We start from the raw sequence: 25,578 nt of genomic DNA, 5'->3' as shown, positions 1-25,578 counted from the left end.
GATCTAGGTTGAAGTGTACTATTAATCTATGACTTCATAGAGCTACGAATTCAAAGATAAAAGACACCACACTTGGAAAGAAGAAAAGATTTTTAAAAGGTAAATGGTTTTAATTGAATTAATGAGATGAAAAGATAGTAAAGCCTGTTTTGCTACTTACATGGAAGAAGATTTTAAAAAATAATCACTGCACAAAATACAAAGGGTGGGGTTATGCTGTGGTTTACATTTTTTCTTCATAATGTGTGTCTTGAGTCTTCACTGACAAATCAGAGTTTCCACAGCAAACTTGTTTTCAAAATGCCGAATGGTAAAACAGTTCCCAGCTTCACGTTTCTGAATACCTGTTTTGGAAGGGGAAATTTTTAATTCTTGGTTCTTGATAATAAATATTCACATTTCCTCAGTTACTCTTAGACACACAGAAATACTTTACTCAAAACTCCATGACCTTGTACAGATTAATTTTAACAACAGCGAAAATAGTTTTTTTGTTTTTTTTTAAAACTAACGCAAGGGTCTGGAGATTTAGCACATGCTTAGGGTGCTTGCTTGAGACACGTCAGACCCAGCTTCGATCCCTGACACCTCATGTGGTCCTCTATGTCCTGCCAAGAGTGATCCCTGAGCACAGCTGGCTATGGCCAAACCACCACCCACCCTGAATGCAAAAATACAAGCAAACAAACAAACAAAAAAAAAACCCAAACAACTATCGTAACTAAGATCCTCAAGGGCTGGAAATATTCTTTCTCTATCTTAACTTTGGTGATTTGTTGGAACTCAGAACTACACATAAGAAAGCAAATATTTCATTACAGACATATTTCTTCAGACTAAAATAATTATTACAAATTACAAAGATCTTGAAGGGAAATGGTGAGATTTCTTTCCTTTTTCTTCCTCTTTTTTGTAAATAACAACATTCTTATTTTTCAGTTGGGATAGAAAAGATTAAATGATTTTGCAAAGTGACACAAGTTGTGTTAATGCCTTTATTTTTTAGGTTTTTGTCTCAGGGCTCACTGTACTATCTCTCACTGTACTATCTCACTGTACTATCTCTCTAGTTGTGTTAATGCTTTTAATTCTCAGACAAACTTTTCTAAAACTAAGGTGACATATTATCTATAACACGATCCATTAGAGAAAGTATACTAAGAATCTACATCCCTGGACATATACCCACACATCTGTTCCCTTGTAAGAACCCTTCTGGCTAGGAATCCTTGTATGGCTGAGACAACCACGAAAGTGGTATAATGAAAAGTACTCTGATTATATGGGAAGAAAGTTTACAGGACCCCCATGCATTGACATTGCACATTTAGCTAATCTATTTGAAAAAGAAGAGAATTAAGATGATTCTTCAGAAATCTAAGAATATCATATACTGATACAAAGTAATTTTAGTTCGTCATGGCAAGCATATTGTTAAAAAGTGCCAGTTTTCATCTAAATCTATCTTAACACAATGAAGAAAGAAAAAAAAAGCCAGATTTTTGTCAATACTTAAACACTGGAAAGAATTACCTCTGATGGTTTCTCTGCGTTGCAGTTTGTAAGTTTCCTTGTCGTGGCACAGTCGATATATGAAGACACCCAGATGATCAACGTTTTCAATGCGATCAGTGATAACCATGTGCTCGTGAATCAGGTATGACTGTGGCAAATAGGTTCCAGCCTATAGTTGGGAGAGTACATTACATGAATAACTGATCATACAATAAGCAGAGGAGGGAAATAGGCAAGATTCTTAGGGATTAGAGAATGGAACAGAAATTGGCAAATTATTACCCATCTTCTTTTATAAAAAAAAAGTCATAATAATTTAATTCTACAATGCCAATTCATTAGAATTGAATAGCTCTTATAATAGATCTTATTTCCTAAAAGCCTATTATCTTTTCTCTGATCCTTTAGAAATATATGTAATTGAAGAAAGTATATTTTAATTTCCAAATATAAAATATTAAAATAAGATAAAAAAGACATACAAGTTTTGGTCTTAGCTCTGTAATTTTTAGTTACATTTCAAGTAAGATGGAAATTACTATAAGGCTAATTTCTCAAAAAAAATTCCATGATGCTACCTATACAAATGTCACTAATTAGAATATTACTTTTTCTTATACCTTTATGTTAATAAGTAACTCCAGGAGGTTTTTGGGAGGCATAACAATGGAAGTGTTCAGAGGAATCACATAGCATTTATCCAGGTTGAGATCTAAGTAGGCTGTGAGTTTCTGGGGAAAAAAAATGAGTAGGATTAATATTTATAATACAGGCAGCAACTAAACTCTAAAGAAAAATTTGTACCATTTAGATGAATTGATTTTAGAATGTGTAAATCACTTGCATTTCAACAAATGAAGAATTTTAGTCTGGAGCAATAAGACATCGGGTAAGACACTTGGTTTTGCACACATCCGACCCAGGTTCAATCCCTGGCATCCCATATGGTCCCCTAAACCCACCAGGAGTGATTATTGAGTACAGAGCCAGGAGTAAGTCCTGAGCATCACTCGGTGTGACCCAAACCCAAAACCAACAACATTACAAAACTTGGCAGGATAAGGAGAAAAGTAGTAATGTGGGAGGGAAAAATACTGTTACCAGTAATAAAATACTCACCAGGGATTTGTTTTTTACTATATATATTTATCAGGCATGGTATATTTTAGAAAGCTAATTTCTGAGACAGAGCTGAATGTTCGGAATGGAAAATTATACACAGCTGCCAAATTCACTGGTCAGATGTGAACTCTTAAATCTTGGGATCCTATAGTTTGAAAATACCAAACATTCTTGGTATAAAAATTACTGGAAAAAAATTACTGAGGGAAAAAAATTACTGAGGGAATTAAATATCAATTCTATATTATTATGATATTTCCCCAGCTTTTTCTTTCTCTCTCCCTCTCCCCTTCCCACTCTCCTTCTCCTGGGACTGAACCCAAGGCCTCATAGATATCAAATATAGTCTCTATCATTGAGCAACTTGGTGCATGTGAATTTTCTTACAAATGTTATGTGTGAAAAAAGTTCTTATTCTTCAGAGTTAACAGCCTAAGTACCCAGGGGTGAAAAAAGTTCTTAATTTTCGCGTTAACACCCTAACTATCCAGGGGTGAACTGCCAAATGTGAAGAAAAAAAAAATGGCAATTTACCAGCAAAGGAGGAACAGTCAGAAACGGGGCCTTGAAACAGAGCAAGGGAGGAACGTTAAGATGGAAGGAGGCCAGTGTCACTACAAGTGGGCTTCAGGTAGGGGACCCATCAAATACTGAAATTAACTATACAAGGGTGTGTGTGTGTGTGTGTGTGTGTGTGTGTGTGTGTGTAAACAAAACCAAAAAACCCTACGAAAGCACTCGCAGTCTTTCCCAGCCCGGGACACGGCTCACCTTGTTGAAGTCGTGAACAATGTTGGCAGGGTCACTGTCTGCAAACTCAGGTACAGGCACACTGATGAGCTCAACCTCTTCTTCCTCAAAGATCTTAATGTTCTCCTCAATGGTCTGGTAGCGAGCTGCGGGGGCATCTGCAGAAGGCTCGCTTAGGAGGTCATCTTTGATGTACTTTATTCCACAGTAGTACACGTCATCTGGCTGCAGAGTTTAAATAACTATTTCAGCAATTCAGTGGGAGACAGTTTTTTTTTTTCTTTAAATGTAAGCATTACTTAACCTGCCACCTCATACCTAGAGAGCATTTTGCTTGCAAACTCTTACTTTTAGATGATAAGTCAGACAGTTTAATTGCATGGTTAAACACATTCTTTACGATAGGATTTTGAAGTACTCTTTTAAAAAAAAGGAAAGCTCAGAAGGATAGCTCCAGAAGAAAAGCAGATGACTTTCCCTTTACTGTTTGTGGTCAACAAACATCGAATATAAAAACAATTCTGGTAGTAGGTAAATGTGGAAAAAACACAAGCCTGCATCTATTTGTAGACACTATTTTGAGAGATACTTTTCTCTGAAAACTTTTGGTAAGATTCACTCATTAAGTGGTTTTTCTCTTATTAACTAACCCCCCTCACCACCACCCCCCCAAAAACACACACACACAAAAACCCTCATTCTTCTCAAATATCCCCAGGCATATGGGCAGTTCAGATTTTTCATTAAAATATAACACAACTGAGCTGGAGAGATAGTACAGCATGAAGGGTGGCTGCCTGCATTTGTCCTCAGTCATTGTGGGTTCAATCCCCTACACCCCATCTGGTCCCCAGAACACCATCAGGAGAGATCCCTGAACACAGCTGAGTATGCCTTCTTACCCCACAAAAAATCACCACAATTTAGCGGGAAAAATAGCAGATTACAGTTAATCACATAAAACACTGTTTTAAAAGTGTATCCATGTATATTTTAGGGGCTGGTAATGTGGATCCGTGGTAGAGTATTTGCCATGTATGTGTGAGGCTCCAGGATGAATTCCTGGCATTGCTTAATTAAAAAAAAAAAAAAGACAAATCCTTATAAGGGGCTGGAGGAAGAGCTCACTCAGAATGTATCTTGCAAGTATAAGGCTGTGAGTTCAGTCCTTGATGCTGCTGCAGACTTGTAGCATGGCCCCAGCAGTTTTGCCACCACCTGTGCTTCTCAGAGCTTTCCTTTATTTAAAAAGTATCTAATTTTTAAAAACTACACAACTGTCACAGAATATATATATATATATGTATACACACACACACACAAAATATGGAAAAAGCATTAAACCAACAGTATCTATAGACAAACTATAAATAATTTTTCCATGGAGCAATGAAATTACAAAAATTATATTTAAGAAAGAAGACCAGGGCTTGTGAGACAGTACAGGGGTTAAGGCATTACATTCCTAGATAAGTTCCACTGAACATCACTGTGTGTTGTTGGGAATCCCTACCAGAACCAAAAGAACCAGGTGGTAAAGCATTCTTGAGCCCTTCTGAACTTCTAGCCTGGGTAGCAAGAACTGACATGCAGTTGCTTTTCGTCCTTCTGAGCATCATTTGGGAGTTGCCATATAATGAGGGCAGGGAGATAGCTCAAAGGGAATAGCGTGAATGCTTTGCATGTGGGGAGGTCTAGGTCTGATCCTCAGAATAGTAAGGTGCCCTGAACACCTCTGGGAAAGATCCTGAGCAGAGCTCCAGGAATGATCCCTGAGCATAGGCAGATAGGGGCCAACTCCAATAAAAAGATGACAAGTTGACAGTATTGTAGGAATGTTTCAATCAACAGGCTAAGCACATGCTCTACAGGAGGGAGACCTGGGCTCAATCACCAGTACTGCATATGGTACCCAAGCACCATTGGATAGGGCCCAAAACAAAACCAAATAAACAAACAAACATAACAACAACAACAACAAAAACTCAAGCCATTCCCTGATCTCAAAATCTACAAAAAAAAAAAAAAAGCAGTGCATGCATCCTCTGGGAAAACATTTCATTATTTTAATGACATCAAATTGTCAAAGATTTTTCTAAATTTAGAATTCTAAATTTTTCTAAATTTTCTAAATTTTTCTAAATTTAGAATTTAGGTTCTCCAAAAGAGAACCCTGCCGAATTATTCCAAGAGAAAGATATCAGAAATAAACTGGTTATACCCAGGATTATAATAACAAGAAAATGATTTTCCAATCCACATAAAGAAAAAGCAAACAAGTCCTTGGCATGGTGCAACTTACTTGAAGTGCAAAATACTTGTAAAGGTATGCTCCTCCAAGAATGACACCTGCAAGCATAAAAGCCAGTCCAAAGCACATGCACCAACACCAGGCTCTTCTCTGGCCCACTGGTACCACTTCATCTGGATCCTAGAAAAGAGAAACAGACGGATGGTCAAAATCATACCCAGAGTCAGAAATCAGAGAAAGGGCAGGAAGGAAACGGACTGTGGGGATTATCAGTTTAAAAACAGTTTAAAAAGACCAGAAGTTCCTAGTCAACATCATGCAGCAATGACTAAGTTGTAGGCCAGGTCTCACAAGTATGGCTCCTGATTGGAGACATCAATTCTCTGGGAAAGTTCAGCCTTCTTTCAACATCCCACCTATACCCTTCTCTCTATAGAGTAATAACATGTTCCATCATTTCTATTGTGTATGAAGTGCAATTCATACATTTTATTCATTCATCTGATGACTAAAATACCTCCTAATATTAAAAAACTTTAGAGGAGGTTACAAAACAACTTAGCCATGCAATATTATGATGCTGACTCTGCGTATAAAATTTCAAGTATAATTCATGAAATTGTAGCTGCACGCTATATATAGTTAGTATTCCATACCAGCCATAAGGTCATTAGTATAACAAAAAGTAAGGGAAAAGAAGGAAGAGAACAAATAGGACACAAATTCTTTAAAATCTTAAAAAAAAAAAAAGGACAAATAAAAAAACATAAATAATTCTCCATATTTATCTCCCCCTATCTTGAACAATCCAAATTTGGCAATGATCTTAATGTTTAAAGCAGAAGAGTGGAAAAATGATTCAATAAGCGAAATTAAAATAAAGATACATATAACTAAAATACAATTGTTAGGATTTTAATTCAAGGAACTAACAGCAACTTAGCATCTGTGGCCGTGATACTCACACCCTCACTTATTCCCATAGCCCTTTTAAAATTTGTTTGTAACCAGTTTCTACAGCAAAGAGCTGACAAAGATTAACAGCTGGTTATGTAACTAGTCACTCAAGAAAGGGCACAGACAGCAAAACAAAGGCTCCGTTTGACTTAAAACCACGTAATAAAAGACATGCTAGTTAGTGGTATGCATGTACAGCCTCTAAATACATAACTCTCCTTACTTGGAAAACTCAATATGGGGTGGCTTACTGTTTGAAATAAAAACTGTATAAACAAGTCTGGATATGACTGAAGCAAGACTTCAGATAGGAAAGAATGAAAGCTGAGGCTATATATTTTCAATTCTAAAATGGGGAGAGTTTAGCTTGATATTATTAGAGACCAATCTAATCTCAGATGTTCAGCCAACCAAGAACAATTTAAAGTTAGATACCATGTGCCTATGTTGAGGTTTGATGTTTTAAATGTAGAATTAATACAATGGAACAAATGTCATTCAATCAAAGGACAGAATCAAAGGCCATGAGTGCAAAGTAGCAGACAGGTCTGCCAATGTAATGTATGTATGCTTAGGCAAGTACATTATAAGTAGTGTGTAATAAGTCTAAAGGAATTTATCAAGTCACATAAGATATTCTAACTATAAAGAGAAGGTTAAAAGAATTATAAGGAATCTTCATCTGGGGGATATAAAGTAACAAAGTATGAGATTAATACCCAAGAATAGCTGAGATCAGCACCAGGAGGATTACTCCATAACTTAGAGGCCAGCCGGGTATCCTAGAGGAAAGGGCTGTTCAGATAGAGAAGGGAGCACCAAATAAAGGATGTTTGGAGGATCCTCCCAGGAGGGGAGATGCATGTCGAAAGTAGACTATGGACTGAACATGTTTGCCACTCAATGCCTCTTTTGCAGACCACAACACCCAAAAGGAGAGAGAGAACACAGGGGATTGCCCTGCCACAGAGACAGGGGGGATGGGGGGATGGGGGTGGGAGGGATATTATCCATGGTGGTGGAAAATGGGCACTGGTGGAGGGATGGGTATCTGATCATTGTATAATTGAAACCAAAGCACAAAAAATTGTAAATCTACAACTTTAAAAAAAATAAAATAAAATAAAGGGAAAAAAAAAAGAATTATAAGGAATCTTAAGGCATCATGAAAACAGAAAAATTATAGAGTATTTTTCTTCAGTTCTTGACTGATATAAATATCTAAGGTGATAAATAATTCCTAGCATAATTAATTTTAGAGTGGAGGCAGGGTAAGGGGATAAAAATGACAGATGAAAATAGTCATTTCTAAACATTTGGCATCAGATGCTGACAGTCAAATGTGCGCACAACACCCACTCTGTTTGGCAGACTCTCTTCTTTAGTGGAATATAAATGAATTGCCAAAGAGCATAGGCAGTTACTCTGTAAAGGAACACACAGCACCAACTGTCAAACTGATATCAAGTTTCCAGGCCTTCTGATATGTCATATTTTACTGTTGAACAAACAGTAATCCAAGAATAAGTTATAAATGCATTATCACAGGTCCAGAGCTGAGCTAGGCAGCAAGGCTGTATATATGTAAAAGATTTATATTTATAAAATGTATAGCCTTCTAAGAAAGAGTTCATTTGGATCACGCTAGGAACTAAACACACAAGGTGAACATAACTGGAACACAAGAGTGAAATGTTCAAGAGCAAAGTCATTACCCACACAGATCAGAGAAGGCATTACAAAGGGCAAACACAAAGGAAAATCAAGAAACCTGAATGCTTGATCTCAGGACCACATGTGGTGTGACTTTAGGAGTCCAACAAAATGGCAGGTACCACAACACACGAAAATGGTGAGGAAGAAACTGGAGCAGATCACAAAGGATCTATGTATATCCTGCTATAAAGTCTGAGTTTTTGTTTCACTCAAAAAATCTTAATTCAGGACTATGTCAATAGAATTGAGCAATTTAAATTTCTAAAAAAAATTAACTTACAAAATAATTCCATCATTTACAGCTAATTTTTCAGTCCCTCAACAATGTAACCACAATTTAAAAACCAGGAAATGGTCCTCGAATCAAGAGATTTTAGACCCAAAGTCTATGTGTCAGCCACATATTTCATAAAAACACTTATGAGGTCTTCATAGTATATCCATCTTTTTGTATGGTCAGTATTTCCAGTGACTACTTTCTAACCTTGTGTTAGAATAACTCATAGATAGATAATACATAATCTCTCTCTATAATAGGCTTTAAAATTCTAATGTGTATCCAGTCTCATTTATTTTGCATTATATATTAGCTCCCAGCCAAATTCGGTTCGCACTCAACAAATATTTAACAAGTGAATAAATATCGATATCACCATGAAATCACATCAGCAGCAAACATGATAATGGAGGGGGATGATGGTAAGGGCAACATAAGAATTCATGAAAAGACTGGTTATTTTGGAAAAAAGAAAGAGAAAGCAAATAGCATCCCTAAATACCTAGCTCAATCAACATTTATTAAGGGTCTGTTATTTGCAAGAGTGTACTAGATTCTATGGAAAATTTATATGTGATTAATACATGGATTATGACTTAAGCAATTGACAGTAACAATTAGTCCTGTACATGACAAATTCCCTATTAAAGTCTAAGTCCTGGAGATGACATTATACTGAGAGAAAAGATTTTAATCTAAAGGCTTAATAAAGTGTTTTTAAATGACTGAATTTTAACATTTGAAAGAAGAAGCTTTAAAAAACTCAAATATAAGATTCAAGATGAGAAAAACCTATGGCTCTTTCATAATATTTTAAAAAACTGCCATTTATAATAAAAATTCTTTGTTAGCAATTAGAGGTGAAATTCTTTCACATGAATAAATCATTCATTTTTTTAATCATTAGATTAAAAAATTTAAAAAGTAAAGCTATATAATCTCATACTAAGTAGTGAAACTTTCAGACTGAACTTTAAACTTTAAAACTTAAACCCATAACTTAAACCCATATTCTCTTCAAGTGAGGCATATGATGAATGTTCACTAAAATGTACTGTTTCCAGATAGCACTACATTAGAAACCTAGCCAGTACACAAATAATAAAAAGAAAAACAAAAATAATATAAGGATTAGAAAGAGAAATGCAAAACCCTCACTACAAGTAAAGAGTTGTATAAACAGAAAATTTGAGAAAGTCAAATAATCCCTACCTGGATTCAGTAAGATCGCTTTAAAATAAAAAAAATCAATGGAGTCAAAGATTTGTACACAAATATTCAAAGACTATATTATTTATAATTGTCCCAAACCAGAAACACCCCAAATAATCATTAAAATGATGACTGAATAAGTTGTGATTTCATACAAATCTCAAGAACAGGCTCGTGAAATAAGTTTGAAAAGAAAGGCTACTTATAGGGGCCAGAGAGGTAACACAGACACTTGCCTTGCATGCAGTCGACACAGGTTCAATCCTTGGTATCCCTTATTGTCCCCCAAGCCCTACCAGGAGTAGGCCCTGAGCACTGCCGGGTATGGCCCCCAAACAGAACAACAACAAAAACATACAAGAAGGCAAGGAAGATGACTTGAAGCATTGAACTGCATGCTTTGTATCTGGGAGTAACAAGGTTCAATCTCTGGCATCACATGGTCTCCAGAATAACCTTGGGAGTGATAAGAGCACTGATCTAGGAGTACCCCCACCACCACAGGTTGTGGCCCAAACCCCAAACAACAAAAATCACAAAACAGCACTATAGGTTCTATCATTTTCTTCAGAAACAGGTTTAGACCATTACATAATTAAAGAACAGCAACAAAGTCAATAAAAGGAAAATCACTCCTGACATTCAACACTGGGATATAAAACTTTTACTTGACCTAATTTAAAATAAGTCACTGAGACATTTTCTCCCCTATACAGCAAAAAAGAAAAGAAAAGGAAAAAAAATCCAAAAAACTGGTACATCTTAAATTACACAGATATGGCAAAAGAACTCCCACAGGTACTGTACAATTATTATCTCATTAATGTTCTAAAACCTTAAGTCTTTACCCCAGTTTATAAATAAAGACACAAAAGCCCACAATTAACTACTGAACAATATAGAAAGTCAGCTTTTAAAAGCATTCTCACTCTTGAGCTATATTAATTCCTGATTCAAATAAATCTTTTAAGATGAGGCAGAATTATTTAACCAATTACATATATAGCAAAATTAACGATGAATACTGTTCTAGCACTTCAATTAATTAAGAATTAGGTCACCTCAATCGGTTCCCTAAGTGGCTTCAGTAAATGCTCTTCAATTATAAACTTAAATCAAATGGAAGGATTTTCACATAACAAATCACTCTTCATCCTCAAGCTCTACATCCCTCTGTGTAGGTCGAGTAAAAAGCAACCGATGCTGGCGTGGTTGTGGCGAGAAAGGGACACTCCTTCACTGTTGGTGGGAATGCCGACTGGTTCAGCCCTTCTGGAAAACAGTATGGACGATTCTCAAAAAATTAGAAATTGAGCTCCCATTTGACCCAGCAATACCACTCCTGGGAATATATCCCAGAGAGGCAAAAATGTATAGTCGAAGTGACATCTGCACTTGTTTGTTCATTGCAGCCCTCTTTACAATAGCCAGAAACTGGAAGAAACCTGAATGCCCAAGAACAGATGACTGGTTAAAGAAACTTTGGTACATCTACACAATGGAGTACTATGTAGCTCTTAGAAAAGATGAAGTCATGAAATTTACATACAAGTGGTACAATATGGAAAGTATCATGCTAAGCGAAATGAGTCAGAAAGAGAGGGATAGACATAGAAAGATTGCATTCATCTGGGGGATATAAAGTAACAAAGTATGAGATTAATACCCAAGAATAGCTGAGATCAGCACCAGGAGGATTACTCCATAACTTAGAGGCCAGCCGGGTATCCTAGAGGAAAGGGCTATTCAGATAGAGAAGGGAGCACCAAATAAAGGATGTTTGGAGGATCCTCCCAGGAGGGGAGATGCATGTTGAAAGTAGACTATGGACTGAACATGTTTGCCACTCAATGCCTCTTTTGCAGACCACAACACCCAAAAGGAGAGAGAGAACACAGGGGATTGCCCTGCCACAGAGATGGGGGGATGGGGGGATGGGGGTGGGAGGGATATTATCCATGGTGGTGGAAAATGGGCACTGGTGGAGGGATGGGTATCTGATCATTGTATAATTGAAACCAAAGCACAAAAAATTGTAAATCTACAACTTTAAAAAAAATAAAATAAAATAAAGGGAAAAAAAAATAAAAAAAAATAAATAAAATAAAATAAAATAAAGGGAAAAAAAAAAAAAGACATTTTTCCAATGCTCCCAAATATACCTTATAGTATTACAACAACAATGCTGTATGAGGCAGTGTCCTGAAGATGAAAATCACTTTTATAAGTTAGTTAAAAATGTTATCATATATTTTTACAGATATATATATATACACACACACATACATATGAATGTATATATAAGCACACAAGGCTCAACCCTTAACAACATATCAATAATCTCTTATTGAAAGACTTAATGACCCCTAGGTGAAATACAACAATCTTCACACTCTCCTCTAAAGAAAGATTTCTAGAGCATTTTCAGCGGTTTACTCATAACAAACTGTCACTGTCACTGTCCTCCTGTTGTTCATCGATTTGCTCGAGCGGGCTCAGTAAATGTCTCCATTGTGACACTTGTTACTGTGATTGGCATGTCGAATATGTCACAGGTAGCTTGCCAGGTTTTGTCATGCGGGCGAGATACTCTCGGTAGCTTGCTGGGCTCTCTGAGAGGGACGGAGGAATCGAACCTGGGTCAGTTAGGTTGGCCACTTGCAAGGCAAATACCCTACCGTTGTGCTATCAACAATGCAATTATTTCCGTTCTGCTTTGAGAGAGGGTTTGGGGTTCAGGATAGAAACATCCAAATATGGTGATGGAAGGTGTAATGTTGGTGGGATTGGTGTTCAAATATTAAATGTAATCAAATATTGTGAACTACTTTGTAAAATTCTAATTAAAAATGTTAGCACAAACAAGGGGCTGCGTGAGAGGGAGGGAGGGAGGCAAAAACAAAAACAACTTAAGCATAAAAGTGAGGCAGAAATACAGGAAAGAATCATTATGGGGGGTATGGTGCCGCAAGCAGGTCAATCTGTACTTGTGAGGCGAGTGCATCAGCAGCCTGATGGCGCCTTCAGACTTCCAGATACCCCAAAATTGCTGCTGTGCCTTTGGCCAGACCCCAAAAACTTGGGGCAAAGTTTGCTAAGAAAGTAAATGGCCAAAAGTTAGGTATGTGGGAAACACACCCACAAGCCACCTCCGGCTCAGCTATATAACTGGAGGCATGGCCTCTCTGGTTCCCAATCAAACTGCTTAATGGCCATGATCCCAAAGACTCAGAGACAAATCTCAGAACCCAGCGACTTTTGGCAAAGATGCTTCCAGTCTCTGCAATGGGTTACCAGCGCCAGACCACCGCAGGGGAAAAAGGGTGTTGCCCCTCTGCCTGCTCCCCTTTGGTGGCTCGGTGGCCACCATCTTCCAGAGGCCACTGGACAGTCAGGTTTGGGCCTGCAGTGATGAGACACGTGGGGCCTAAAGGGAGAGGGGTGGAGCTGGCCCTTTCCTTCCTGCCCCAATGAGACCCCTGAGTCCCCGCCCACAAATGGCCTCTCTGGCTCCTGATCAAGCTGCTTAACAGCCATGATCCAAGACATTCAGGAACAAATTTCGGAACCCAGCAGGTTTGGGCAAAAATCCCTCCAGATTTAATTGTTAAGATTTCGGAATTCCAGGGGCTGGAGCGGGTAGGGTGTTCGTCTTACATGCGGCTGACCCAGGTTCGATTCCTAGCATCCCATATGGTCCCCTGAGCACTGCCAGGAGTAACTCCTGAATACAAAGCCAGGAGTAACCCCATGTGCACCGCCAGGTGTGACCCAGAAAGAAAAAAAAAATTCGGAATTCCAAAATTGCACAGTCACTACTTCAGCCACGCAACATCATATGTTATTCATAACCAGCAATCACCGTCACTGTCACTGTCCTCCTGTTGTTTATCGATTTGCTCGAGTAGGCCCAGTAACATTGTGAGACTTGTTACTGTGTTTGGCATATCGAATACGTCACGAGTAGCTTGCCAGGCTTTGCTACGCAGGCGAGATACTCTCGGTAGCTTGCCGGGCTCTCCGAGAGGGGCGGAATAACCAGCAATAGAAAACAAATTGTCTACTGTTGCCCTTTTCGGCAGATCTGAGTGTTGGGGTAAAAATAATGGTGGGTCTGGTGTCAAAATATTGACTGTAATTAAAGTAGAAGGAGAGTAATGTGGAAATCATTTGCCTCATAGGTAGGGGGAGGGTGTAGGATAAAGGGTATCGTGGGGTTTTTGGTGGTGGAAAATGGGCACTGGTGAAGGTACGGTGTTTCACTGTATTACCAAGACTTAAACCTGAAAGCTTTATAATTGCTCTCATGGTGATTCAATTAATAAAATTATAAAAAAGAAAAAAAGTAAGATGGAGTTCATGCCAAATTCAATCAGCCTAATCAATGGCTGAATAAATAGCAATACTCCTACATTAAAAATAAAGAACCATTATGATTTATTCAAGGTCATTGTGAATGACTGAACCTTTAGAATTAGATCAACTTGCTTAGAAACGGTACATTTTTAAACATATTTTGCAATATGAGTATACAGGAATACACAGTGGCAAAGAGCTGTGCATAAGTGTGGAGTATGGTATGTGTACCATTTTCCAAAATACAGACTTCAGTGACAAATATTTAAAATACTAACAATTCGGGGCTGGAGCAATAGTACATCAGGTAGCATGTTTGCCTGACACGTGGTCAACTCGGGTTCGATTCCCAGCATCCCATATGGTCCTCCAAGCACCGCCTGGAGTAATTCTGAATGCAAAGCCAGGAGTAACCCCTGTGCATGGCCAGGTATGACCCAAAGAATAAATAAATAAATAAAATACTAACAATTCCACATTTGAGGGTTATTTTGTTTGGTTGGTTGGTCTAGTTTGGGGCCACAACAGGCTCTGCTCAGGGATCATTCCTGGCTGAGCTTGGGGAGCCATATGCAGATGGGGTTGGAATCCAGGTTAATTGCATACAAGGCAAGTGCATTAACTGCTGTACTAGCTACTCGGCCCCACAAATTGACATTTTTAGAGTGAATTTCTCATCAATATTCTAGTCTTCTCAACTCATCCCTCATCTTTTTTCCGAGAAGATAAAACCTACCCAGTTTTTTTCTAGAATGTTACTTGGTATTGAAAACCTGATTTTCATTCCCATCTATGACTGAATATGTATCCTTCTGAGAATCTATAAGGGGGTGGGGGAGGGGGCTGGGGGCCACACCCACTGGTGCTGAGGGCTACGCTCTGGGCTCAGGGATCACTCCTGGCCATGCTTAGGGATTTAACAGAGGTCAGCCTTGTGCTTTAATCCTTATATCCATGGGGTAAATTTCAAAAAGTTAATCTAAAATTTGCTCGTGTGTACAAAACAGATTTGTCATTAGCATCCTTTTTGTTAACAAATCCTACAATAATATATAAGCAGCAATGCGGAACAACAACAACAAAAAACATTTAATGTTGTTTTGAAATTGTAAGAAAGGATAAAATCTACACCAAAGTATAATGCAAAACTAGCACAAGTCTAGAATGGAAAAAAAATAGGTCAGAACTTAAAAATAAAAGCTGTTAAGTGCTTTTAGTGCTGGATCATAACTTAATTTCTTTTGAACCATCAGGGACTAGCAGAGCTATCTAGTTAGTACAAATCAGTTTCCATATAGGAATGAGAGTCAGAGAAAGAGCTCAATGGGCTGAACACGTTTTGCCTGCCTGAGGCTTGGATTCAGTCCCTGAGTGCCAGTATGCTCCCCTGAGTACCGCTGGGAGCATCCCTCTGTGCACAGTCAGGATAAACCTCCAAATACTGCCAGGAAAGGCCACCAAACAAAACGATAAACAGATACAGATAGCACTGCACTGTCCTCCCGTTGTTCATCGATTTGCTCGAGCGGGCCCAGTAACCTCTCCATTGTGAGACTTGTTAATGTGTTTGGCATATTGAATACATCATGGGTAGCTTGCCAGGCTTTGCCAAGATACAGATAATACTTTCAAAATATACTCTTTTTCTATACACTTTTAAATTATAATTACCATTTCTATATAATGTAATCTATACTGAACAGGACTACTAAAAAGAACATATTATGAAGTGAAATTGCAACAGATTTTCAAATTCATATTACTAAGATTTTTTGTTTGTTTGTTTTTTTTGCTTTTTGGTTCACACCCGGCGATGCTCAGGGGTTACTCCTGGCTCATGCACTCAGGAATCACTCCTGGCAGTGCTCGGGAAACCATGTAGGATGCTGGGAATCGAACCTGTATCGGCCATGTTGGCTGCGTGCAAGGCAAATGCCCTACCAGCTGTGCTATTGCTCCAGCCCCTCATATTATTAAGATTTAAAGGCACTGGGAGGGTCGAAAGAAAACCTAAGCTGGCATTAACAGGCAGATATTTGTCAACAGCACTAGATTCAAATGATGCTAATAGCTAAAGGTATATTCATTGATAATGAAAGATTTATTCTCTACTGGCTAAATCATGAGTGTTAAATAATAATGATCCTAATCATTTGCCTTGCAAAAAACTTTATTATATAATAGATGGAGGGAAGAGAAAACAAACCAGGCACTGTTGATTGTTAATTTCATCACAATGCTTTATGGTTGTTATCAATGTACTACAAATGAGGAAACTTAAGGCTTGGAAGGGGATTCCTACCCAAGGGAGAGAGCCAGGTTATACCAGTATGCTTTCTAGTAGGATTTAATATCATCTAGTACCTAAACTGACTTTAGGTATAAAGCAGTAGTCTATAAAAAAAAAAAACACAAAACTGCTGCACTTTATTTGTTTTCTATTTCTGTCTTCAAGTCACGAACTTTTAGAAAACTTCAAAATCAATTTACTTAAAACAAGTGAAACATGGGGCCAGAGCAATAGTACAGTCAGTAAGGTATTTGCCTTGCATGTAGCCCACCAAAGTTCAATCCCCCCATATGCTAACCCCGCACCCGAGCCCACCAGAAGTGATCCCTGATTTCAGGGCCAGGAGTAAACCCTGAGTACCATTGGGTGTGGCCCCCCGAAAAAACAAAAAAAACCCACAGAAAACAAATGACATATGACACATAAATCAAATTAAAAAGGAAAACGAGGTAGATGCCTCAAAACTTGGTCTCATCACAACCTCATGAATGCTGAAACCATAATATAATAACAGTAATTATAATGGCAAATCTCTATTAATTCTAATTCTGTTCCAGGAATTGTGGTGAACTTTTTACAGATTATCATAAACCCATTCTGCTAAAAAAAAAAATTGAGAGTTGAAATAACCCAAAATATCAAACTAATTGAAGAGACAGCATATAAATTCTAAAGTATAACTATATTGTCTCAAGTTCTTAGTTACTATTGAGAATACAGTACAGCTTTCTTAACTACTCCAGGAAGCACAGAGATTGTGATGGGGGGGGGCTATTTTATTTACCCCCAATCATTAAAAAAATATAAAAATTATTCTTAGCTTATATTCAAATAGAGGCAAGAGGCCATAAGTGAACGTGAATCTTAATTTCCAGGCTCTTCATTGTAAAGAAGATTATGAAACAGTGGCCTGGATCAAGCGTTCAGTACTTCTACCTAAAATTAAATATATATGTACTTTATCATTCCCCTGGGACTGAGAAGTGCTCAGAATGTCACCTGAGTAACATTTAACATGCCTAGCCTTGCTGCAGTTAAAACTGATGTATCTGGAAAATTTTTCTCTTGCCACTAAAGTGAAAGCAAGGAAAAAAGAAGATTGAAGGAGAAAGCTGTATAATGAATGAATTTTTAGAAATGCAAACTTAAGTAGGCTTGCTTTTGAAATTCTAGCATGAAGATGGATCTAAGAGCTGGAGAAGATAGTATAGAACTTTAGGAATTTGCCGTGCATGCAACTGAATCTGGTTCCATCCCTGGCACTGCATATGGCCACCAGAGCACCACCAGGAGTGAATCCTGAGCACTGCCAGGTGTGGCTTCAAAACACACACACTCTGCCGCTCCAAAAGATGGATCTATAAACCAACATTACTTTAATAAAATGTATTGGGGAGGGGATGGAGACATAGTACAGGAGTGCTTGTTTTGCACATGGCCAACTGGGATTCAATCTCTATCATCCCATATGGTCCCCAGAGCACTGCCAGGAGTGATTCCTCAGTGCAGAGTCAGGATGTAAGCCCTGAGCATCACTGATTGTGGCCCAAAAGCCAAAAAAGGAAAATAAAAACATGTGCTGGGGAGGGGACCAGATTACTCTAGTAATCTGGTATAGTGGGTAAGGTATTGCCTTGCACACAGTGGACCCAGATTCAATTCCTGGCATTCAACATGGTGCTTGCTCCTAGGTCCCTGCCAGGAGTGAGCGCAGAGCCATGAGTAAGCCCCAAGCACTGCTTTGTTTGGCCCCCAAATCAGAAACAAGCAAAAACAGAAACAAACAAACAAAAGCAAAAAATGATGAGTCTTCTTTTGGAAGTTGCATTGATTCAATAGATTTACCTAACTGCAATTTATCTTTTCAATTTTTATTAGATAAGAAACCAACATTACTTTAATACAATGTATTGGGGAGGGGATGGAGACATATATAGACATAGTTAACACAGAAAAAACCCTCCAGATTTCTGAGCTTCCTAGCTCAGAAAAACAGACTAATTTTTACCAAACAAAATCGTCATTAAAAGTTAAACATTCAAACATAAAAATCCATCAAATGTTGCCTTTCAAAGTATATAATTGTGCCCAAGAAGTTTTGCAAATTGGTTCAAAATCTCAAGTGTTTGATGCTGAATCATTAACATCGATTTTCCAAGTAAATTCCAAAACCAATTTAACCTAAATATGTTAGTAAAATTTGTGCCAACTTGCAACACGTGCAACAGTCTACGTTAATGACTGAAGAATTATTCAGTCTTACTGAGTCTCTACCACGTATACAGGAGGTATCCATATTATTAGAAAACTTCTTTCAGGGGATGCGAGAGACTTCAAGGCCTATGAGCATGCTTGCATGCTGGAGGCCTGGGTTCGATCCCTGGCACCACAAAGTCCCAATACAGCTGGCAGTGATCTCCAAGCAAAGAGCTCAGAGTAGCTCCTGAGTACTGCTGACTAGCACTGTAGCACTGTCATCCTGTTGTTAATCGATTTGCTCGAGCGGGCACCAGTAATGTCTCCATTGTGAGTCGTGTTGTAACTATTTTTGGCATATCGAATACGACACAGGTAGCTTGCCAGGCTCTACCATGCAGGCAGGATACTCTCGGTAGATTGCTAGGCTCTCCAGAGGGACGGAAAATTTGAACCTGGGTCGGCCGCTCTACCGAGCAAGGCAAACGCTCTATCCACTGTGCTATGACTCCAGCCCACTAATGAGTATAACCTCAAATTTAAAACCAAATAAAATGGAATTAGTCAAAAGCCTCCCTTTTTCGGCTTATTCACACTTGAATTTTCCTTAGAGGGTAGAATTATTGAAATACTTAAAAAAAAGTGATTGTTTCCTCATTTCTGAAAGGGTTTTCAAGAACTATGCAAATGCCTAAGATAATTTTGTTTCTTCAATTGTTGATTATATACTGAAGTTACAGATTTCTTTGAAATTATTAAAAATAAAGATCACAGGGGCTGGAGTAATAGCACAGCGGGTAGGACGTTTGCCTTGCACAAGGCCGACCCAGCTTTGATCCCCAGCATCCCATATGGCCCCTTGAGCACTGCCAGGAGTAATTCCTGAGTGCAGAGCCAGGAGTAACCCCTGAGCATCGCTGGGTGTGACCCAAAAAGCAAAAAAATTAAAAAAATTAAAAAAAATAAAGATCACAAATGCTGACTGACGACAATAATAACAATTTAATGACTTTTATTTGAGGATTGTATCTATAATATGACTTTCAATGATCAACATTTACGTATCAAATCTGTGGAGGACTTTCATTGCTACACTTTGTGCAAAGTATCAAGAAATAATCCTTTACATACAACAAACTTTGTGAAAACAAAATTTTCCATACCATTTAAACAAAAAACCACCTGTTCAGAAATTCAGATTTGGCAAGATCTTTAACAGGCAGCAGTTATGGCCTGAAAAAGTTCTTTGACAGCAATATCCTTAATACATTTTCAGCTGTAACAAAGTGTCCAGTTCACCAAAAAGTTTAATAGAATAAAGTCAATAGATCATATTTGAAAACACCATTTTTTTCTTGATCTTTCTTGACTGACACTATGATACGAGTAGCAGTTCAAGAAGCTTTAACTCTTATTCCATACTAAAAAGTTTTTCCTTTTGAAATAAGAAAATGCCTTTTTAATGGTCTACTCCAAATAGTTATGTTATGCTAGAACAAGAGAAATAAAACATCCCCAAATTACAGCATCATGTTTTTTTCGATGAACATTTAAAGCAAGTGAAATATAAACAAGTTATAATGAAAAAACCCTCATGAATTAAACTTTTGAACAACCTAAAGAGGTTTGGATCACATTTTACGAGAATTTTAGTTAAAATATATCTCTTATATGGTATAGATAAAATCCAACACCATCTTCGAGACCTCTGATTTTGCCAAGGGTGAAAGACATGCTTCTGTCTAGCCAAGAAAAACTGTTTCAGGTGACAGTGGGAAGGTAACTTATGTTCAGCTGCACAACATGCAACCAGGTCCACCCTGGGCAGTAGCCACCACAAACCATGAGCGCCCTGTAGACAGGAGACCCCGCCAAAGTCACCTGGGGAGCACAAGGCTATTGTTTTACCCCCTAGTACTAATCCCTCAATTCAGATACCAATACTTTCATGAAGAACAAAAACTGTAATGACTAAAAATTGTACTGGCCATTGTTTACAAAAATCAAGTTATAAAATTAAGTAAAATTAGATATACTTTGAGTTAAAAAAAAAAAAACCAAGCCTCCAATCCTTTCTCTAAAGATAACATTTAAAATTTTCAGTAAATATCTACATATATTTTAACTTCCTCCTTGTCTTGCTTCACCCCCTGTATCCCCCGCCCTCCCCCAAGAAACCTACCACCAATATCAAAAAGCTAAATAACCAAACTCTTTAATCCCAGTTATGCCAATAGGAAAAGTTAGACAAAGTGAAGAATTAAGGTTTGAATAGCCACTTTATAATGAATAATTCAGATGCTACTTGCTCATTACTGGAGGCAGTCATTCACTTTCACTCACTCTTCCACCTTGTCCCAATCTCTTCCTACAAAAGCACTGTACTTCTTACCCACTTCTAAGGAGGTCCAATGACAAGGCAGCAAAGAAAGGCAGCAATAATATCAGCAAGAGCTGGTAAAGATAACTATAAAGCAAAGGGAAGCCTTTTGGAGAAAAGGTATTTCCTAAATAGGCATCCTTACGAAGGCTGACAACTATTGCTCTACAGTGAGTTGAGTCGAAACGAATACTTGGCTTGTTACATAACACTTCTATCCCTCTTTCTCTGTTCCACTTCTATTAATATGAGGGAGTAACATGCTACATGAATATGATTATCATAACATACATAGGGAGGGGAAGCCATAGCACAGTGGGTAGGGTGTTTGCCTTGCACGCAGTCGACCGGGTTCAATTCCTCTGCCCCCTCTCGGAGAGCCCCACAAGCTACTGAAAGTATCTCGCCTGAACAGCAAAGCCTGGCAAGCTACCGCGAAATTTGGTATGCCAAACACAGTAACAAAAGGCCTCACAATTTGTTGTGAGATGTTACTGGTGCCCGCTCAAGCAAATCAACGAACAAAGGGAGGACAGTGCTACATAGGGAGGAAAGGAAACTGTGATTAGTTCGAGGAGGTAGTTTTTTTTCCCACAATTAAAAAAAATTAATGCCTTTCAAATAGATTATGTAATCCTGACATCTTCATAGAATTTTAAAACTGAGTCTTTAGAGACCATCTGGCCCTACCCTATCATCTTACTAAGGAAAACTAAAAATTTACGCTCAAGATCAAGTAGTTACATAATGATAAAACTAGAGCTTCGGGCCAGGAATATTGTTTGCTTTGATACTTGCATTCTTCCAAAGTTAAAGTTATGGACATAAAACACAAACAAATAAACTGCTGTATACATAAAACAAGCACATCTTTTCAAATTCATCTTTATTAAACAAAACAGGTCATATTCCTTGTTTTTGTCTGTATCTCTAATTGCACTGTGCCAATAGAAACCAGTGGAAAATAAAAATAGTTAAGGAGAAAACGTAGGAGGATAATAATAGGAGTTACTCAGTTTCACTGGATCTCTTTTGGGTGTACAGATGGTATACATTATTAATAAATTTTCTCCATCCTTTTCCCTTAAAAACAGAATTATACATAGAAAAAAGATATGACAGTTGGGATTTATAGCTACAAAAAGGACATGACTGAAAAATGGGGTAATGGAATTATTTCCAGAGGATTCTCATCTTGCAGTGAAAAAAAGAGCTAAAGAACAGCAAAAGACAGAAGCAGTGTAAAAGTGCTGGAATGCATGTTATATAAGCCAGCTGCCGGAAGTGATCAGAATTCCTGTGGCATAAGGGAGTATAAGCGACAATCTAAAATCAGAGTTCCAGGAGGCAGGAGCCATACTACAGCGGGGAGGGCATGTTTGCTTTGCACCGGGCGCACCCAGGGTTTGATCCCCAGCATCCCACAGGGTCCCCCAGCAAAGCCAGAAGTAACTCCTGAAAGAAGTAAGGAGTAACCCCTGGGCACCACTGCGTGTGGCCCCAAACCAAAAATAAATAAAATATGAAACTAGATTTCCAGATGTCAAGTCAGCAGGTGACCCTTTAAGGGTATATTCAGAGAAATCCTGGTCTAAAAGGGTTAAGGTACTAAAAATGGTGGGGAGTTCTTGTTCAAAACTAGCTTTGCTCAACCCTCTCAAGGGAGGGAAAGGCCCCCACGCAAAGTCTCCTGGTTAATTCGGTGTGGAATCCAGGCGATTATTTGTGCAGCCAACCCCCAAAAGTCAGAGAATGTTATGTAATCTTTAAGATGAGGTGATCAGCTCTTTCACAGATGTCTGCCATTAAGGAAAGTTTTCATGAACCGTTAAGGATTCTACTTTTAAGCAGACCAGTATTTTGTGGCTCACTTTGAAAGAAACTTGAAAGAAGCCTTTCAGTTTTATAGCTTAGAGAAAGAATTTTCTTATTTTGTATCTGCCAATTCATCCATGACTGCTGTGTGGTTACAAAGACAGACTGGCCCTCACTGCTTAATTCCAAGACTTTTATTTTCGACATGGAGATCTGAGAAAACAGAAATGGAAAAGGAAACACAAAGCTATGAATCTTTTTTTATAGCTGCTATAATAAAAAAAAATTAAATGTGGTGTTTTGGGAGAAAAGGAGAACTGGAAACAAGGGTCACTAATCCAGAAAGGGCAGAATATGTCAAGAGTCAGAGTTAAAGCTGTCCTGCAAATAATTCTGAATTCTGTCCAGTTTCAAATCTCCTTCATTTCAATCGCGCAGAAAAAAAAAATGCTGTCTGAAGTGACATCATCTGAAGCTTCCTCCCTCCCACTCCCTCTTAAAAAAAAAAAATTCTGGGAGTTCTATTTGTTTATAGGATCTGAAAGATAAATAACAGAATTAAAACAAATCAATGTATTTGAGGTTGTTGTGACTGGGCTCTGGACAATCTACTTTAGGTACAAAGGATGTTAGATAAGTAAAGAGCTGAGATAATCGTTTGCTACTTGAATTATCCTTTGTGCATTCCAAACATTTTCTTTTAAGACCAAGACTGTTTACAACAGGAAAAAATTACCAACACCAAAACTCTTAATCCTTTTAAAGGATCAGTTCACTGTTCCTATTTCAAGATACAGGCAGTATTTAAAAATTAACCTCGGTAATTTTTCAACCAGAACTTTCCCCAGAAAATTAGTGCAGGCATGTCTGGATTAACATTATATTCTCAAAATCATTTAGAGTATATTAAGTGGCCTATTTTTCAGTAACAATTTTCATTAGGCCACATTAAAAAAAAACGCTCATTACACCCACACACAAATTATTGGGTTTCTTCAAGTTAAAAGTTTGCCTTACTGATAAAAAATAAATCCCACAACATAAGCATTTCCTACAGATAGCATCTACAGAAACGAATTTTCGCAGCCTCGAGATACGGCTGCGAAAAAAGGAATTTAAAAGGCTTCCCCTTTTAAATTCTAACAATTATAATCGCGTTTGACATGAATATTGTTAAATCACTAAAAGATGGCACCATCGTGATGCCACTCCTGATTTTTTACTTACGGATTTTAAAAAAAAAAAAGAGGGGTTAAAAAAGGGGAGGAGGGATTTTGCAAAATATAGGAGCTATGGGACCATTTCCTTAGGTTTTCGTTTCACTCCTGGAAGGGCGCTGCGGAAGGTGCTGCTAACACGTCCAAGCCCACCGCTGACTTTTACACCGACACCCACCGAGCAACGACTGCTCCTTCCATAGCTGACTTCAGTGATAAAACCAACAGCCAGAGCCGACTGTGAGGCCACTGTCAACAACCTTGCTCTCTCCCCTCCTCCTCTCCGGGGCTCCTCTTCTCTAGCTCCCCCTTGGAAGTTCACCTGCCGGTCCCGGGGGGGGGGGGGGGGGGGGGGGGGAGGGGAGCGGGATCCCAGAGGGGTGGTCGCGGGAAGAAAGCGCCGGGAGCAAACGCGCTGCAAGCCCGCGAGGCTCCGGGGAGCTCCGGCTCGCTCCGAAGCGCGAGCAGCCGAGTCAGGCCAGAATCGAAAGTAGGAAGCCACAGAGTGATGTCAGCCATCTTAGGAACATTATTTATGCAGGGGAGGAAGTGCCAAAGTCTGTTGTTGTTGTTGTTGCTGCTGCTGCTGTTGCTGCTTTCTCCCGTCGCCGCGGGTCTCCGGGTGGCCTGTCCCGCGTCCACCACCACCGTCACCACACACACGCACACGCGCCGAGTCCGCAGCGCGGACGGCAAACTCCGGACAATGCTTATTCAAGTGTGTGTGTGTGTGTGTGTGTGTGTGTGTGTGTGTGTGTGTATGAGGGAGGGTCCCCGAGTCTCCTCCCCGGCACCCCCATTCCCCCGATCTCCGGACAATGCTTATTCAAGTGAGTGAGTGTGTGTGTGTGTGTGTGTGTGTGTATCTGAGGGGGGGGTCCCCGAGTCTCCTCCCCGCCACCCCCATTCCCCCGATCCCGCGCCAGGCACCGCTCCCTGCACACGCACTTCCCCACCGAGCGGCTGCCAGAGCAAACAAACAAACAAGCAAACAACAACAACAACAAAGACGGTGAGAGGGCGATGCAGCCCCAAAGGTCTGATAAATAAAGAGCCAAATAAATAGAGAAGTGAGGGAGAGCTCGGGCGCTCCCTCCCCCGCCGCGCCCCGCGGCCCCCGCACCCCGCGGGACGCGCAGTTCGTTCGCCCGACCGCTCGCCCCGAGCGCCCACTCGCGCCCACTCCCGCCCTCCCCCCACACCCGCCCGACCTCTCCGACCCGCGGACCTTGCAGTCCACAGCGACGACGTCCGGGGGGATGATGAGCGCCTCTTCGCCGCTCTTGGCCTCGTCCTTCTTGGCCTCCTTCTGGGCCAGAGCCGAATTGAACGTCACCTTCACCATGGCGCGGCCGGGAGCGCCCTCGGAGGGCGGCGGTGGGCTGGAGGCGCGGGCTGCGGGCTGCGGGCTCCGACTGCAGCCTCCTCGGCCGGGCTGGGTGGCGGCAGGGGACCGTGCGTCTCCGCGGCGTCAGAAGCGGCGACTGCGGCAGCTGGTCCCGCAGCCTCCCAGCTCCGGGGCGA

At 39.5% G+C, this 25,578-nt stretch overlaps 1 protein-coding gene across 1 annotated transcript; it reads right to left on the bottom strand.

The window, feature by feature from the left end:
- Positions 1 to 87: 87 nt before the first annotated feature.
- On the bottom strand, positions 88 to 25,578 carry ITM2B (integral membrane protein 2B). The gene is made up of 6 exons (XM_056109808.1): positions 25,283 to 25,578; positions 5,690 to 5,818; positions 3,409 to 3,612; positions 2,136 to 2,246; positions 1,534 to 1,684; positions 88 to 344 (listed from the first exon to the last, which is right to left on the bottom strand). The coding sequence occupies exons 1-6, from the start codon at positions 25,397 to 25,399 to the stop codon at positions 259 to 261; spliced, it is 798 nt and encodes a 265-aa protein (XP_055965783.1). The 5' UTR covers positions 25,400 to 25,578; the 3' UTR covers positions 88 to 258.

Source organism: Sorex fumeus, unplaced genomic scaffold (assembly GCF_029834395.1).
Source record: "Sorex fumeus unplaced genomic scaffold, SorFum_2.1 ptg000008l, whole genome shotgun sequence".
Lineage (NCBI taxonomy): Eukaryota > Metazoa > Chordata > Mammalia > Eulipotyphla > Soricidae > Sorex > Sorex fumeus.
This window is presented reverse-complemented; position numbering and strand designations above follow the sequence as displayed.